At 39.3% G+C, this 19,071-nt stretch overlaps 1 protein-coding gene across 1 annotated transcript in view; it reads left to right on the plus strand.

The window, feature by feature from the left end:
* Positions 1-1,613: 1,613 nt before the first annotated feature.
* The window catches only part of LOC137168899 (protein kinase C-binding protein NELL1-like), a 280,046-nt gene continuing 262,588 nt past the window's right edge, over positions 1,614-19,071 (plus strand). Inside the window, exons 1-2 of the mRNA XM_067571791.1 lie at positions 1,614-1,825; positions 2,361-2,489. Of these exons, the coding sequence (XP_067427892.1) occupies positions 1,777-1,825; positions 2,361-2,489 (178 nt within the window). The 5' untranslated portion in view covers positions 1,614-1,776. The remainder of the gene's footprint in view (positions 1,826-2,360; positions 2,490-19,071) is intronic.

Consider the following 19,071-nt stretch of genomic DNA (forward strand, 5'->3'; position numbering starts at 1 on the left):
GTCTCAAACTGAAGGTGGAGGGCCGGGCGTAGGTCGTGTGAATCAAACAATTGAAATGACAGCAGACAGAGGCCCAGAATTTTTTTTTTTTTTTTTTACATTCTGACAGCAACACGATGACTGGTTGACAGAGGTTATGGCAAAATCAGATGGGTTCAAGTGAATAAGAGGAAACACACTCTGTCACCTGAATCTAGGTTACATAAAGTAGAGTTATATATGAAATCTAAATATATTAAAAAAACAACCTACTTTTCAACTTTTAGACCCTTTTAACCAGACTTCTATGTCTTTTTACCTACAAATCAGCATTCCTGGAAGGAGAAGTGTCAGCACAGTAATGTTTGCAGAAATTATGAACTGACAAGAACTGTCATTGAATTATGATGAATTAAAATCTGTATTCATTTAACTTTTTCACAGTTTTTTTTCTTTGTTTTTTCGAAACAGGAGCCTTCACGCACATCTGCTGTGCTTCTGTAGATAATTTCACAAATGATTTTGATGTTTATGAAGAAATGGAGAGAAAGTGTCATGAACAAGACAACTAAATTTCGGGCGGCTTAATTGCTTCTGTTTTTACTTATTAAAATCCTGAAAGGCAGAAATTATGTTGCTTGTAAACCTCACCGCCTGTCCAAAAACAATTTAAATTCTCCTTCCCTCCCTTATTCGTCGCTGCTCTGCAACCTGTAATTTCAAATAATGTGTTTTTTTGCCTTGAAGATTTTTTCAGTTCTGGATCAGTGGATAGTTTTTGTGGATGCTGCTATTGTTTACAGTTTAATTTGAGAGAGTGGAACAGTGACCTGCATCCCAAAGCAGATATTACACCATCACTGGCGTAGAACACACTTGCACAGGCGGAGCAGGCAGTGCACACTACTGTGTCACTGCCATAATCACTAAGCAGATACTGTTCTCTCCCTCACCGGTTTGTGTTGATGCAGGTAACCCAGACAACCTGACAATGTACACAAATTAGAGGGAGGCAGGAGAAGGGTATGATTAATGGGTCTCAATAAGGACAGACCCCAGAGGAAAGAGGACTGGAGCAGCAGTGCTTATAAATCCCGGGGATTCTCTGAGGCAAGGAGGGGGTGTGGGGGTTGAGGGGGGGTCGATTCAGGAGTTGGAGGAGGTGATGAGGAGATGCTGTGTGAAACAATGACTCTGTTTTTGTGTGTGCTACTGCTAGGATAAAAAAACCCTTCACACAGAGCAAACATACATTCTGCAGGCTGCAGTATCTTCATACAGTTAATAATATATGTTCTACTTTGTCAGCTGCAGTGATGTTAATTTACGTGAGACTGGAAATCCTTTGAATAGTCTACGCTGTGACAAGTGAGCCTACCTATCTATTACAGAGAATTCCCATATCCTCCTCTCACCGACTTTTCTTTGAAAAGCCCTTTTCTCACCTCCAAAATTGGAGGTTTCTGTGGTCTGAACGGGGGGAACTTAACAGATTGATGATTGAAAACATCCTGATATTCTCCGTCTGCATTCCGGTTTAATTTAGATTCTGAATAAACGCGGACATCTGTCACTGTTGATGACAGAAGTGGCGGATTAAACGCATTGCCGCGTTATAAAACGACATAGTTTCGCATTGAGGGAACCCCTGCTCATGTGTTGTGGACCGTTCCTCCGTTCCTCCTCATCCAGGCGAGGTGAGAAAGGCGCACAACGCCAGACGGACCAGAGTGGGTTAGTGTGGATACACAGCGGAGCGCACGGCTGAGGACTCTGTACAGCGCAACTCCAGCACAAATGGATATTTACGTGGCTTTGTTATCCTTTTTCTTTTTTACCAAACCAGGTAAGTACAAGGCGTGTGGCACTCTTTGATCGCGATGAGGAATTTTATTGAGAGTGACAAAAGCTTCTTAACATTTTTACGCTCCTCGTTTCGCATCTTGCGCGCAAGCATTTCAGATTTTTTTTATAGTGTATTTAGACTGCAGCGTATTGTTTTTGTAATCACCTGCAGTTTTTAGAGCAATTCTTTGTAATAAAACCAGGATGCAGATAAGCTCAAAAAAAAAGATGACACCACTTACCTTAAGGTCTCCGCACAGTGCACCTACAGCCCTGGAGAACACAGGTGTTGGCTGCGGGCAAACACGGTGCATTTTAGTGGGCAGCATCTCAGCAATACCCTGCGTATAAATTAAAACTGCGAGACTTTTTCCACAACCAGCCATTTTAAACTGTGGAATGCACGCAGCGAGTTTGTCTCTTTATAAATTAGTATTTTTTTAGTTAAAACCCTGCCAGGTTTAATCCTCTCTGCCACAACAAGCTGTAAAACCCCACAGCTTCAACATCCTCTAACCTTCATTTCTCTTCACCAGCTTTGGCTTTCGGGTCAGATCAAGAATACCAGATTGATATCATCAATGAACTTGACCTGGCAAATGCCACCTATGGAATTACCCAAGTGGCGGGGCTTCACAACAGCAGCAAAGCCTTCCTTTTTCGAGGTAAGGCACGCACGCCGTCAATTTCCTCCTCATTAGTCGCGCTACTCAAGTTCAGGGATGTCTTTGTCTTGTGTTTCATGGCTGCGCGCACATACATGCACGCACACACACATGCTCTTTGTTTCATTAGTTAGTGTGAGCAAAGCCACACAGCGCCACACCTTTTGGTGTCACAGTATTAGCGGGGATGCTGAGACAGAACACTCCGGGGAGCCTCCTCTCATAATTACTCCACATTTAATTTGTCCCAGACAGCAGATGCTCCGGCTCTATCTGGACACACTTGAGCGCGCTGTCTGTGTGTGATTTCTTCACCACTTTGATTGTTTTCAATAACATCTAAGTGTTGAGTAATCCTAACAACCAGTGGTTAATGGATATCAGGTGTGCTACAGTGAGGACTCTTAAGGGGCACACAGTATGTGGCCAGAATATTTGGAGCCTCAAAACAAAAGGAAATCAGACTCAACGATCTCATAATTACAGAAAATGTGAAGCCTAATTGAATCATAGCAGTGATAGGAAACAAATGGGGCCATAAAGTATGAAACTTGATGATATCGTTAATCCTGTTGGGGTTGGTTTGAGATGAGTGTCAGAGGACAACTTTGCTCACTTGCATCCCTGCACTCTGAAAAGGGCTCTCAATATTTGGCACAGCTCCTTCCCTTCTTCCTGTAGTGCCCCCAGCTTTAAGCAGAGACTGAATTGTTAGAGAGCAGAAGTATAAAGAGGAAAAGGGGAGATACACAGCAGTGAAAGGAGAGAGAGAGAGAGCTTTTAGAGGGACTGAATGAGAAGGAGTTTGATTTTGTTCAGTGATAAGTGTGTTTCTGTGTGTCTTGTTTCCTGCTTGGTTGCAGTTATACAAAAAACTGTCAGAAAAACCTGCAATGGAAAATGTGTTTAATTTCTTGTTCAATGTCTAAATATTTGAAGGCAGTATGTACGAGTTTCACACTGAGTTTTCATTGGAGAGTTTGATTGTCCCATGATAGATTGAATGCTGCTTCAAAGGCTGTTCCCACCTGAACAAAAAGACAGTTTTGGAGGAAAACACTGAGGTTTTTTTTCTACTTGAAAATATTCATATTAAAAGATACTGGCAAAAACACCAGTAGCTTGAATCCAAAATAAGCAGCATTGTGTGCTGAAACACCTATCAGCAGAGTGGTAGTGTATTGTGTGTGTTTGCATGTGTGTGGTTTTATTTTCTAGAGTGCTTGGCATGGTGAGCCACTGGCTCCGTATGAATGAAGGCAAGGCAGCTCGGCCAACTCTGCCGAAGTGGAGCTGTCCAAGATTCAGGGCTGGCGGCCATGCGGGATACACAACCTCACTTTTTACTTGATACACGCACACACACACACACACACACACATACACTCACTCCCACACTCCAAGCATCCAAGTTGCTCTCCCTACGGTTTAGAGGCTCCCAGGGTCAAGGAGCAGCATCCAATGTAGCAGATAGTGTGGGAAACAGGTGGCTAATCCAAAGTGGGAAAACTGGACCTGCGAGTGTTGGAGAGGATGCTTGTGTTATGACCTATTTAACACATCGCCCACCATTGCACTGCTTTCATGGCCCTGTAACACAGATGGCTTGACAGAGCAACGGCAGCCAAAGTTGCAGCAACTACCAGGGTCTTTTAAAAAAAATGGAGAGTTTGATGTTCTAATAGGTTACAGTAACAAACAGTCCAGTGATTTACTGTCTAATAGGAGCCGTGCAGGAGCCACTGTGGCTGACTGGGTCAGTGGTTATTCAAGATGATTTATGTATGCTGTATGCAATCATGTTGTGCGCTGAGCTCGATATCATATTTCATCTGTTTCATTGCATAAATTGTGGAGGAACATATTGTAATGCTGGTGAAATGGCTGGAAAAAAAGGGGCAATTTGGTGCTCCAATTAGTGTTGATAGCACTGAGAGAAAAGAGAGCTCTGGCAGCGTCTTTGGCCGGACATTCGGACCAGTCCCTCCGGTCTCCCAGTTAGCCAGTGATACACAAATAGCAGATGCTTTGAACAAATACATCTCAGTATCTCTTTTCAGCCAGTTTAAGAAAGGCGGATAAGCACAGCCTTCACTAAAAGGTCCTTATCTGGATGTGATCCGACCTTGCGATAAAAACAATGAAAAATGCTAATGTTCTCCCGCTGTGCGCTGATAACGGGGGGAACAAAGCTCAGCTAATTGCTAAGATATTTGCACGTATTTGTTATACTTTTTTGTCAACAGGATCGCTTGCATTGTGAGAACTCCTGTGATGTATTGAATAAAGTTAGTTTGTCCAGACAGAGGCTGACCTAGTTTCTCATCCTACATTGGAACCCAGATTGTCAGCCTCATTACTCAGACCCCCTTCTGTGTCACTGTTGATTTAGATTTAAAATTCTTCTAATGGTGATTATTAGTTTATATTTTGGTATCACCCTCGTGAGTATATATGTTAGGTCTGTTGGACTGGCACTATTGATTCAGAGTGAAATATCACAACAATGTCAAACAGATGCTGGCACTGCAATCATACAAGGCTTTTTTTTTATTAGACAGCTGAAAAAATGCTTAGTTCTTGAAAATATGGCATTTTATAAAGTATCTCAAGAACTAAATATTACCATGGAGATGTGACCTTGCTTTTATTCAGCTCAAAGCACCAAATCTAAGAGCCTAATGACAAGTCCAAATCATAGTTAGGCTTAATTGGTTCTGGTCCCATTATATTGCTGCTGGTTTTGGGTCTTTGTGTCAATAATACCTGAGTGGATTCTGGATTTTTGAGGCTAATGATTTTTATGAATACATGACATGAACAACCATTTTTCCTCTTGAATTGTCTTGTTAAAGAATTGTGACTTATATGTGCACTGAGTGGGAAATTTTGCAGATGGAAAATAAACTCGTCAGCGCTCTCTGGTAGATAGCAACACTTCAGTCGTCAAAGATATCTTTGGCATTTCTGTACTGCAATTTCCTTTTACTTATCGGCCAACATACAATATATGCAGATAACGATGTGTCTGTGATAAGATAATATCTGCCGATTTATCTCTACTTTACTCTACTAGCTATCAGGTGCGTCATATGTTTTGGACTGGTAGAGTGTGAACTATACATTACAGGGAAAACTGACATATATTGGACAGTAATTGCACAGTTTTGGACAGTTTTGGTATTCTGTCTCCATTTGGTTCTGTTCAGGTCAACTGCATTTTGGAGTCTGACTGTCTTTCCGTCCTTTTCATATCGAATTCAATTATTTGTTCCGAATTATTATTTTTTTTCACGGGTCCGTTCTGGACCGACCTCCAGGTCTCACCAATAAAAGTTGAAAGAAACCCTTTGAGCAACCAAGTCTGACAATGTAGAGTTTAATTTAAGAAACAGCACAACCTTTCTTCTGATGCCACAATCTGGACAAACTTTTACGTTTTTTTTCCCCCACTGCTAGTAAAGATCTCAGAAAAGCAAAGTTTTCTCATACATCCAACAATTTTAGTTTTTGAGTCTTGTCTTGTTACGGCAGAGATGGAATACTTGAATGGTATTTTAGTCACATGACCAGGAAAGAATGTAATAATGGTCGGTTAAGATCCAGATGGCGTATATTGTGTATTAGTATACTGACATGATAACATAAGCTGTATGAACTTTGGTTTGGCTAATTGTCACATGACCACAGTAAAAGTATGATAAGAATCAAGCAATATTCCTCATTTGTTTCATATCTTTTTTTAATTTGAAATTGCTCTTTGCTTTGCATCATTACAACATGCTGACAATTTCAAGCAATTATTTCATTGTGTTTTCTCAATTAGAGCCAAAACAGTCCATTATAATAGTTTATTTACTTGTTTTTTTTTTTTTTTTAATTACATGAATCCTGTTAAAATGAACACAGTGCACAAGTTATAAAACACGCAGGAAACCCAGTTATCTGTGAATCTGTCTGGTCAGTATAGATCCCTCTGTTTCTCATTGACTCTCTAAATCATTAATGTTAAACAGTTAAATGGTAACAACAAATGCAGCCTTGATCCTGATATCCCTATCCCCGAGATCTATAAACATGCCTCCTATCAGCCTCTTAGGCCAATTATCCTTAACATATAACAACTCTGCAGTCTGGTTTTAGGACTGAAAGAGTCCTTAATTAACATTTAATCGACCCTCCTGTCGATTCCAATCAAAACTTTTTTTTCCAGCCTCCTTTAGAGCAGAAATCCAAACTGGAACACCTCAGCACTGTCCAATGAAGAGCTATAGCTGATGCACATTGCTTTTCTAGGTGCATCTTTTTCTTGTCAATAACTGGCCAAATTTAATTTAATTGCAGACATTTCAGTAATCTAAAACAAGATGTCAAGTTTTGGTGTCAGTCCGTCAGAATCAGAGTGAGGGATTTTTCTAGTTCTGACTCTTTGCACTGGTGTATAAAAACCATATTAGGAGATTTCATTGTAAAAGAGGAAACAGACAAATTAATACACTCATAGCAGAAAATGGACCAATGCAGCAACAACACAAACAGTAGATCTTGAGCTTAAAGCAATAGGGGTGAAATCTTTTGTTTAATTGAATCTTTGGCTATTTGATTGCCATTATGATTGCTGGCTTTACATACAGTATAGAAATCTGACAGTCGAAAGCCACAGATTCATGCTGTCAAAAGCCATTGTTGGAAATGTGGGAAATCATTAACAGATGAAGAGTTTGTTTTAAATTGTAAATTGCATTTTATGGTTTTTCACTTTCTTGTCGAGAGTTAGATTATATTGATACCACTCTTATGTTGCCTGTTAAATACAATGAAGCTACAGCCACAAGGTACTTATTAATTAACATAATATATCTCTTTGTTTAATCTGTACAAAAACAGAAGTGTAAAAATGGGTTCACGGTATGTGTAAAGCACAACTTGTTGTTTTCACACTTAGGTTTTTGTATGAATGAAACAAAAGAGATGTAAAGTGTTGATTAATGAGCTTTGGAGGTCACCTGTAACCACCTGTGGCTCCTTCTATTTTAGCATCACAAAATGTGAAACTGACCCCCAAACAAGAAGTGCTGAAAAATATCCAAATCCAAATTAAGAGCAGTGTATATTGAACAAAGAGTTACTAGATGATTGCTCTCTGTAGTTTCTTCACACGAACAACCTATTGATTTGTAAGGCTGATTGACTGAAAGAATGTGGGAGTTAAACAAATTAACCCCAGTGACTCCTATGTTATACAGGATTTGCTGAACTACTGATGGCTAAACATAATGTTTGAAAATGATGCCTCCCCTAGCAACTCAGCACTGTACTTGTGCTAAAGCTGGCGTTAAGGATGATCAAAATATTCTGGTTCCACTGACTGAATCCTGGGCATCTAGCAGAACGGACTTGGCAGAAATAGAATATAATATTCATAAGTGTGTTTTAATTAGTGTATAATCACTTGTAAATAAGAATTGTTGTGTTTTCGCTACCTTAGAATGAGCTCTTTATATCTACAGAGAGAGCAGGTCTTCTTCCATGGAATCCGCCATGTTGAACCGCCATGTTTCTACAGTAGCCCAGAACGGACAAACCAAACAGTGGCTCTAGAGAGGGCCTTTCGCATTTTTCGGGAGTTTTGCAGTTACAGTAGGTTCTCTGAGACTAGATGCCACTAAATTCTACAAACTGGTCCTTTAAGCTTTTGACCTGTTCCCAATTATAAGCCATGTGTTCTATCTGTGATATCAGTTTCCAAGTCTGAGACCTGATTCCTAAATTATGAAATGTCAAGGTTTACATCAGTGAAACTATGACCTGGATGAATATCAGGAAAGTCAGTTCTTAGTTCAGAATATCTTTACCCTAACTCTCCTCAGCTGACCGTGCAAACTGTTGGATTGCACAGTTACGCTAGTCACAAATTGAAGACTAGAACTTCTTTTCAGATTATCCACTATGCCACACAGGGTTTAGTAATAATACAGAGGTCATCACAGAGCAGGGCTTCTGCCAGAAAAATTGTTTCGCAGGGGGTTGCTACGCTTGTCACTAAAATTAGCTGGTCTACCTTAAGTGAGTTAAGTGATCCTGTGCTGGAGTTGTCGCTAAGTTCGGCGCTAACCTCCGTCACTTCAGCTGGGTGGCAAGTAAGACACGGGACCTTGGCTTGGATCTTGAGGAGTTGTAGCATTTATTCACCGACAAATAGCTTTAACTGTACACACAGTGCACTACTACATTCACAGCTATACTGCTAATTTCATACGGACTCTCACACATGCTCTCTCTCTCTCTCTCCCTCAATTGCACACTTGCTACGCACACAACCTACGCACTGAGCTATTCCTTTAAGGAGCTATGCTACTTGTAATTAATTTTGTAACTTGTAATCTAATTTTAGTCTAAAAAACATCTTAAAAAATACATTAAAGAAAAAAAAAAAAAAAACATTCCCCAATGCTTAGGCCCGGTGCAGAGTCAATTTAGGCCTGGCAGGCTGCTGGGTTTGCAGCACACTGGAGGAAACCCTGCAGTTGTCTCCTGTCCAGCATCTTTTCTTGATCAGTTCACAAGTTAGCTGCAGCTGGTTCTTCCGTTGGGCTTTTGTATTGTGCATTGTAGGAACACATATATATATGTTGTGAAAGCTGAAATAGGTTTGTTATGAACAAATAAAACTGGCAATTTTGAATCACTCAATTTCTGCAGTTACTCACAATTGAAAAGAAAAAAAAAATGAAGGTCTCTCAAACAAGCAGCCTAGAATGCAGCAAACACTTTATTAACAGCAGAAACCAGGTTGTGACCAGCTGCTGTGTAACCACACAACACCTTCCACAAACCCTGGCCGTAACTACAGCGAGTAGACAAAATAATGTAACCACTCTGAATCATAACTACCAATACCATTGCAAAGGTCAATCATATTAGGTTGATTGCGAAGTAGGTCTAATAGAAAATATGTTTTTTTAGAGTAATATAAATCAACAAAGGGCCCAAACTGCAGGAACATTGGCCAAACAAATAGCAGACTTATTTAATGTTTCAAAGAGAAAACACTGGAAAAACATGGCGAACAAACAAACTGCATACTGCCTCTGTGAAAGTATACTGTAGGAGGGAATGAGATACTTTTGTAGCGATGTTTACAATGGAGATGATTTACTTAATTTTGTTATTCTTCAAATGTAAAAGATGGGGCATGCGTTATTCTATATTTTTCTTATTGTCAACAAATCCCATGAAAAGTCCAAAACCAACTATGTCTTAGCATTATAGCAAATGTAACTCAAACAGGAGTATATAATGCATTTTTCAGGGATTATTTTCAGCCGTTGATTAATAAACATTTGGTGTGCACATGGGTATAAATCACAGGTGCATGTGGAATTGAGTCAAGTTAAACAATTTTGCTCATGTTTATGGTAATGAAGGAACATATCAGTGCCATGTTTTGGCTTATTAATGTATTTTATATTGTGTGTGGACAACAACGGAGCTGTATGGCACAAAGGAAAAGCTATATCAGGCTTTGGCTAAACAGGCAATACTAAACAGGATTGTTAGTTTTGGTCTATTCATAGGATTAGTTAACATAATAAAAATGTAGAATATTACCTTGTGTGTACCTCATTCTGTGTACCCCCTGTAGATGTTTAGAGCATGCTCACTGCTTCCACTGCTAATTCTAAAAGGAAAGCCATCTTTAGTAATTCTAAAGGGGACGTATTATGTTTTCTGTGATTATCTGTTATTTTTTACTATCATGATGTCGGATGTCTATGTTAAACATGGTCAAAGTTCCAAAACTTGAGGTGGACATATGTAAAAATGCTTGCTGCAAGTCAAAAGCCAGGTCTTCATCCTGCTCTGAACACTTTCATTTGCGAAGTTACCTCTACTTCCTCTTCGTGATGACATCAGCTTGTCCGTGCATGTCCACAAACACCCATCCTGTCTATAGCCTTTGTTGCTAAGGTTGTTGCCTTGGTTGTTCCATGTGCTGTTTGCGTTGTCCACTCACATATTTCTGATCTGATTCAGGCTTGAAGATATACGGATATATTTGAGAAGTTTATATTTCGAGTAAAGAAGCAAAATCCAACTACTATTGTTTGTTTCTGTAGCCTCTCGAAGCTAACCAATCAGAACAGAGTGGGCTCATCAGGCAGGTCTCTAAAGAGACAGGAGCTAAAACAGCCTGTTTCAGACAGAGGATGAACTGAGGGGCTGCATAAAGGACCAGTGTAAGATAAAAAAAGGAGTTTTTTGAACTGTAAATCATGCAGATATTCCAGTAGAGTAGAGTAGAGAGAAAATAAAAATATAGACCTGGAAGTGTGCACAATACATTCCCTTGAACACTTGCAAAAGGTAATTTATTTTACATCCACTGTAAATATAAGTATTTTCTGTCAGTCCCTTATTTTGCACATATAGAAAGCACACACAGGCTAGAAGTCAATCATAGAGGAAGAAACACAGACACCAATGTCTACACTCACAGGATCAAAAATACAGTATACCTGAGACCAGGTTGGGTTTCGAGTAAGCAGCAACTCTCACGGCGAGATCACAGCAAGATCACTCTCACTCGCTCCACTTGCGCATTAAAACCCAGAAGTAAATGCAACAGGTTCTCACCACTACTCTGTTGTCAAACGGCGTTCTGGGTATGGTACAAAATCTCAACATGAAATATAGATAGATGAAGCAAGTTGAGGTTGCACCATTTAAGTAAATCACATGACAGTAGAAAAGGATCTTAGCTAGAACTTTACCGGTACCCTTTTTCCAAGAGAAAGACGTGGATCGTACACACAGATAACAGTTCCTTGTGACAATACATGAGTCTAGATTACATAAGTGTTCGGAATTGTAATAATGATCTCATGTCTGTAATTGCAGATGGGAGAAATGATTCCCTGAAGTTTTCAAGCCTGAATTGAGGCAGGACATGATGATTACTTGCTGATTACAATGATTACTGTTGCTGAATACACTGAATAAAAGGGCCCCTAATTATCTGTAATGGTGTATGTTTTCCTTTCTGTCTCAACTTAAAGGAAAACACAGTTGTTGCCTGCGCTCCTGTTCTGTTAGCATGATGTGACAAGATGTTGCACCCAGACTTGGATGGAATATGGTAGACACCTCAATATTGGAACATGGATCCATTAATTAGACAGTGGTAATGAGCTAGGATTTTGAAGGTGGGACAGTTATTTAATAGCGCTATAGTCGGCCACCGGGGGGCCTGAAATTATTAAATTACAGATGGGAAGTCGGATATACTTGGTACATTTGCACAATAAAAAGCTAATTTTAACCAGCTGTTTTCAGTTATGTTGTTTTCTGGTTTGCTGTGATGCTTTTCAGTTCAGCACATTTCAATAGTCTGTTAAAATCAATCAATCAATCAATCAAACTGTAGTTATAGAGCACCTTTCAAACAAGTCAAATGGAATTCAAAGTGCTTCACAAGCCACTGACAAAATGGAAAAGGATGGTAAAAATGGATTTAGAGACTAGGGCACACCAAAACAACTAAAAAGCAATAAAAAAAAAAGTGTCCATGACTCACTGGAGGGATTTTAAACACTAATTTGTGTTTCCTTGTTGTATCTTCTGTTCACTAGCTACAGGATAGTTTTTTTTTTTTTAAATTAAAGTCCAACCACAGTAAACACCGTGTTTACAAACCTGTGGCATGTCTGCATAGCCTCCCTTTCAATTACCCAGCATTTACAAGATATAATTAATTTTTAAAAAATCAAAACAAAACAAAACATGACAGAGACCTGTTTTATAAAGCAGGCTTAACAAACACTGAGTCTAACCCTGAACTCTGAGTTGATTAACCTCAAGATGAGAAAATCCAAGTTTTCAATTCCAGAACAGCTGATCAGAGTCAATTCAATCCGCTCTGAGTATGTTCACTCAGAATTAAGTGTGTGCGTGTTGTGCATGAAAAAAGCCATCATCAGTGGAGCTCCGATACTACGATTCACCATAGCAACAGGTAAATAAAAGGCAACGTCTCTATTTTAATACAGCAGACGGTGCACATTTATCTAAAAAAAAAAAAAGAGCCTGAGTCAATAAGTTAACACAATAAAGTTTCATTCAGTGTTGTCCATTAATTCATCATTTACCAGACTTACATTTCCTTGATGATGATAAAGTGGAATCTGACTGTGTATCAGGCTGTAGCTACATTACATTTTAAATATATTTGTTCAGCTTTAATCTGACGGGGCAAAACGCAGGAGGCAGCGACTGAAGATGAAAAAGTATAGTTAAAGATTTAAAAAAATATATAGATCAAAGACACAGAGACGTGACTGTAAGCTCACAATCTGATCCAGTAATAATGAGTTTGGTGATTTGCACTTGAAAAGGCTTTGAGGTTAAAAGACAGTAGATTTTAAAATTTTAGACATCTATTTGTATGTTGGCTCAACAGCATTCAGTGATGCTGCTCCATCCTGCTCACTCAGAAGTATTAACGTATAATCTCCAATATTATAGGATTGATGTTCCATCAGCGCGACCAATCACATCATGAGCGATAGAGATAATTATTCATTGATCCTACGTGTCTAAAGCTTCATACTGATTTTCCAAATATAACCTGAGATTACACATTATGTGCAATAAACATTTCAGTGCAGGAGCTGCTCTAACAAACTGACAGCTTGTGTGCACAGTTACAGTGTTATGTATAAAAAAAAATAACTTCCACTCGCAAAAAGAAGGCAAAAACAGGTTTTATCCTGAGCTGAGGCTGAAATCATGCTGTGTAATATTTGAATGTGAGAGCAAAAACTGCCGTTCAAAGAAGTGACTGAAGCACAAAAAAGTGGTAACTTTAGAAAGTCCTTGAGTAGCTAAACTAATATCCAACCAGGATTTTGATTCTGACAGACAGTAACCCTCCGCTAATTAACGTGCTTCGATACACGCTTTGATACGGTTTGAATGAATGAGGTAATGAAACAGTGTGGTTGGCTCTGTGAGAGGGAGGAGACAGAGAGAAACTCAAGGTTTGTTGAAGAAAACCTGCTAATGACGCAGGTTAGCTTCACAGTTACCATGGTAACTGACGCAGAGTTTAAGCTAGCCCTCTTTCTGGAACTGAAAACCCAGAGTTTCCCTCATCTCAAGGTTAACAAACTCAGAGTTTTCTTTCTGAAACAGGGCCCAGGCATTGTTTATTGTTCCCTAACAATATCAATAGAGTCAACATGCCTGTGGTCAGAGTCACCTATAAAAACTAAAGAAAGAAACTTTACAATTTATAGTACTCTCTTAAGTGGGTTTAGATGAGTTGCACTCTTTGACCAAAGAGTGCATTTGAAAGTGTGAAACAGTCTATAGTGTATACATGCTCGATAGGTGAGCTCTGGTTCGGGAACAAAATTTAACTGCAATGTGACCTAGACCGCTTATGAGTGACACATCACTATTACATCACCTCAGCTGTCATCATTCAGCTGCCTTCTAGTCGCCACAGTTAGCAAGGTTGTTGTTGAATGAAGGAGCTCCAGTTGATAAAGTAAAAATGGCTTGTTCAAAACTAGCTGTTACAAAAAAAAGAAAGGTTGGTTATATAAGGTTGGTTTTGCCTGAGGGAAGCATGGGACCATTGTGCTTGATTTGCAATGAAACAGTGGCCATGATGAAGAGTGGGAACACAAAACACCACTATGACAAAATGACTACTATGAACAAAACTATCCCAAAGACATGGTGATAAGAACCACAAAACTGACCCAGTTGAAGTTGTAATATCAAAACCAAACATTGTCAATCATGAATGCAGTGAAGAACTTGTTAATGAACACTCACCCCAGTGTCTCCGCCAGTCCAACCGCTGCACCTGTTTATGCTCAACTTTAACGACTTGGTTACACAATGAAGGTGTCACTTCTACCATTAATACAGAAATGCTGTTCATGTGAGTTTTTGTGCTAACATATCATCATGTAAAGCACCCTTAATGCACCTTTGATGCAGTGAATATTTATTAAGTGGCCTCTAAGACTTGTATTTGAGTAATCCTGCTGTAGTGTTTAGAGGTAAAGCTTCAGTGAAGTTTAAGCTTGGGCCAGCTCTGCATAACAGTTCTACTCTGTGAAAAAGATCCAACAACTACAACTTTTTAAATCAGCTGCTAAACACTTTAGAATTTACATGCTGCTTTGCCAGAAAACCAAACCTGGAAGCCAAATGCATAAACTTTTAGAGAGGCTGCAGCTTTCTGCTTTGTAGCTCTTAATGATTTTTGTTGCATCTTCTATGCTACTATATGACACAAAGTTCTGTTACAGGACTGTTTTCTCCTGATAGATTTTGTAGTGTTTTAACTGCCATCAAATGTTCTGCTGACAGATTTCTTGTCAACCCGGTGCTAACTGTATATAAATCAAATCAAACACTCAGCAACCCATTTTGGTACCAACAAGGATTTTAATCCATCGACTCTGCAGCAGGAATAGAGTTCATGATTGAATTGATGGCTTGTTATATCTGTATCTTTACAGATAGAGTTCTTTGACAAATGCCTTGAACCAAAAGGTTTGGCCCTCATGTCTTTTTAGTATTTCAGATTTACCCTTGGGTAAACTGAGGAGGGTAGAAGGTTAACAAGACGGGCTGATAAAACCACTTCTCACCACAGGTTTCCTTTCTTCTGAGCATATCAGCGACGTGCATGTTACTCCTGTTTTAGAAAGACAAAATATGCCAATCCTTGATCTGTTCTGGTGAAATGTTATCAGGTTTGTGTCAGGCGATTGGGCTGGGAGAAGGTTTGGCTGTACTCAAATAGATCTGTCTGTTCTCTCATGGTGGAAATGAGACTAAGCTGCATGTAACAGAATGGAAAAAGGGAAATGGCAAATTAAAAATCCGAATATAGCTCACAATTGCAGATGCTGCAGTGAAATTAGACAGTAGGTGGTTTAAGTAGGAGAAATAGATGATGACACATTTAAGGAGTCTTGATACACACAAATATAACAGCACAATGTGACCAAATCATTTAATCTATTTTCTCTGCAGGCTGTTTCTGTGCCACTCCTGCAGGTTAGTAGTGAATTGGCTAGAAAGTGAGAGGTTTCAGTGAGGTCTCATTCTCTCCTGCATCCATGTTGTTGCTATTTATACCTCCTCCCCCCCCTCTGACTGCAGAACAGAGCCAGGTTGCATATGGCACAGATATTACAGAGAAAGCCCCATGCAGACAGGCCCGGGAGGCTGTGGGCAGTTCACAGGCAAGCGAGCAGCTAAGCCAGGCTATGACTCTAAACTCTACGGCGGCACGGTCCAAGCCACTGAATCCAATGGAGGCTATCAAACCTTTCATCTTTTATGTATGAGCTTCCTGGCTGTCCTACTGCTGGAGGAGGCGAGACACTGGTCCCACCTCACAGGAACCTCTGCAGAATTATTCCATCTGAATTATTCATCGTACATGAGGGCGATATCTTTTAAAGGGACAGACGTGTCTCTATTGCCCCCCTGCTGTCAAATTAAAGGTAATGTGGATGAACAATGGCCAGACACAAGTGCCTTCAGTTGGATGTGGGAAACATGATCTCATCTGGCTCACCTAAAATCCATATAATTGGACCAGAGCGTCATGGTCTCTTGGGACCAGGATCAATAGAGAGGTTTTACTGTAAAAGGATCTATTTCTGGCATTGAAGCTCTACAGTGAAGCTGCCCTCTGCAGTTTTGGACCTAAACTGTGGAATTCTTTCCCTTACCATCGCATACCATCTGTTGGGGTTTTTAAAGCTTCTATGTGTGAAATTTTTAATGCGATTATAGCATCTTTGGAAATGTACTATTGGCATAAGAAAAATGAAAAACATCTTTTTTTGTTAACATATACCCCATTTTACACCTGGCATTAAAATGTGATCTGTACCGGGATACATTATCTGCAGTGGTGGAAGTACTCAGATCCTTTTTATAAATAAAAAGTACCAATACAGCAATGTAAAATTCTCCATTACAAGTAAAAGTCCTGCATGAAAAACAAATCCTACTTAAGTAAAAGTACATAAGTATTAGCAGCAAAATGTACTTAAAATATTAAAGTAAAAATACTCATTTCGTCCATCTGACTGATATATTATTACATATGACATCATTAGATTATTAATACTGAAGCATCAGTGTTAGAGCAGCGTGTTACTGTTGAACATTTATTGGAATGAAACCATGTTAGAAGTCTAGATGAAAATCACTATTTGGTGGAGCTGTTAACAACTCATAGACATGTGAAATGTGACCCCGACTACACACTGCTTTTTGTAAGATGTCAAAAGCCAAAAAGGTTGGAAACCACTGGTTTCATGTTTACAATTTGCTGTATTTTAAAGCTTGTTATATTATCCATTGTGTCAAATCTTCATCTGAAAAGTAACTAAAGCTGTTAAATAAATGTAGTGGAGTAGAAAGTACAATATTTCCATCTGAAATGTAGTGGAGTGGAAGTATAAAGTAGCATCACATGGAAATACTCAAGTAAATTGTACTTAAGTACAGTACTTGAGTAAATATACTTAGTTACTTTCCACCACTGGTTATCTGGAGAAAGAAAACACATGTTAATGCAAAGTGTAAATGCACTCAGGACACATTGGACCACCTTTGGAGGTGGTCAGGCTTGCATCGAGATCAGATCTCAGCCAGGTGTAAATGCAATCTGTACAGCGTGACCACATTCATCAGAAAAAAGCCAGCCCAGTAAGTTGAAAGGTGTTAATGGAGCCTTTGAGTTGCCAAAGTTAGACATTTTTAAACCCTATAGGGACTTGGAGTGCCTGCTAAAAACTTCTTTTTACCTTTGCTATAACCTAGGATATGGTTTTACTGCTCCAATGTTGTTTTCTTATGTACGCTTCTGCTCTATTTAATACAATTTATAAAATTTAGGTTAGTTTCCCCCCTATTTGTCTCCTTTTAAATGTATTTAAATCTTTTCACAGTTCAGATTTTCAGTTCTTTCTTCTAAATAGTTTCTTATTGGTGAAGCACTTTGAGCAATATTTCATGTATTAAAGATACTGTATGAATCAAGTTTATTATTTACCATTATTTTTATTTTAGGCCTTGTGATTTATCTTTCCAGACATTCAAGATTAGTCAGTGGATTTTATTCTAAGATGGCTGTCTGGCTAAAGTTGGTTGTAATCACTGTAAGACATGTGCTTGAAGAAAGTGCATGTCTGAGTCATCCAACCTATCCTGGTGCGCGCATGCACACACACACACACAATAAATAGTTACAGCTTTAATAATAACACCACATATTGTATCTCCCTACAGAGTTCACTGCACAGAAGGAAGCTAGATTGCAGCCTCCTTTAATGATTCATCTATTCTATTTTTACAAGACAGCAGTGAACTGTGCTGTTTTGTTTATATTTTGTTATGCCCTCAGATTCTCTCTTATGAACAATGCAAGTTTAAAACTGACCGCTGCAGTGGTGCATTATATACACTTATTATACACTTAAAGCTCCTTTCCAAAGTCTGGCTCATTATCACACACAGAAATGTCATCTGCAATATTACGTGCTCAAATCCTCGGCTGCGTGACTGGAAACTGGCACAGTAACCTCAGTGTGGAGCAATTAAACTCTGTCTATTTATCGCTGTCTCAAACTGTTCGTAGAAGGTGCAAGAACGAGCCTTCAGCACCTTTGTATCTCCATCAGAAGCCTGATATAATTAGCCCTGCTTTGTCCTGCCTGGAGCCATTGTCTTTGTTTTGATGATATCGCAGTCACACTGTAATTGCATTCACTTTCACTCTGGTGGCTTTATAACCTATTATAGATTGGAATTGGAATTTGTTCTGTTACGACTAATTACAGCCAATGACATTTTTGCACCGCTTGGACATGATGCAGAAGATTCATTTTATGCCAGCAGCTGAAACTTTTATCACCAACAAAATGAAACAACAAAGAAGGAGTGGAGATTAACTTCATAGCATCCAGCTAGAGATCTGACTTTGCTGTTCCACTGTTGCGTACGGTCACATCAAGGATTGAAGGATTTCGGTTGTCACATGGAGACTACATAATGTATAGTGACAGGCGTCACAAGATTGTGCACAAGACAACTAAACTATTGTGCAGTAATCTGACGCGCCAGATGGTTTGTTACACAAAACCATCTGAGATGTCGTCCTTGGGCAATGTTTGTAAAAGGGCAGGCGCTTTCAAAATATACTTGGCAGGTGATTGGATGAACCATCTGTTGATCACCGTCTTACCTTGTAAGGCAGCCGGATTCGTAAGATCATGAGATCACACGAGAATCCTCGTGGAACGCTGATTGATCCGAACCACTGGTGGTTGGGAGGCAAACGCATGAGTTGAAGCCTGACAAGATAAATTTTTGCATGATGTCATGATCTTGCAGCTGCCTTGCAAGGCTGTTTAGTAAACCTGAGGAACAGTAATGTGCACTTCAGCAGTTTTCATCTGTGGTTACAACAATAAGAGTTTAACTAGCTGGCTATAACCATCCATAATCTAACAATCACATGGATGGATCATATTTC

This window comes from Thunnus thynnus, chromosome 1 (assembly GCF_963924715.1).
Source record: "Thunnus thynnus chromosome 1, fThuThy2.1, whole genome shotgun sequence".
In the NCBI taxonomy this organism is placed as follows: Eukaryota; Metazoa; Chordata; class Actinopteri; order Scombriformes; family Scombridae; genus Thunnus; species Thunnus thynnus.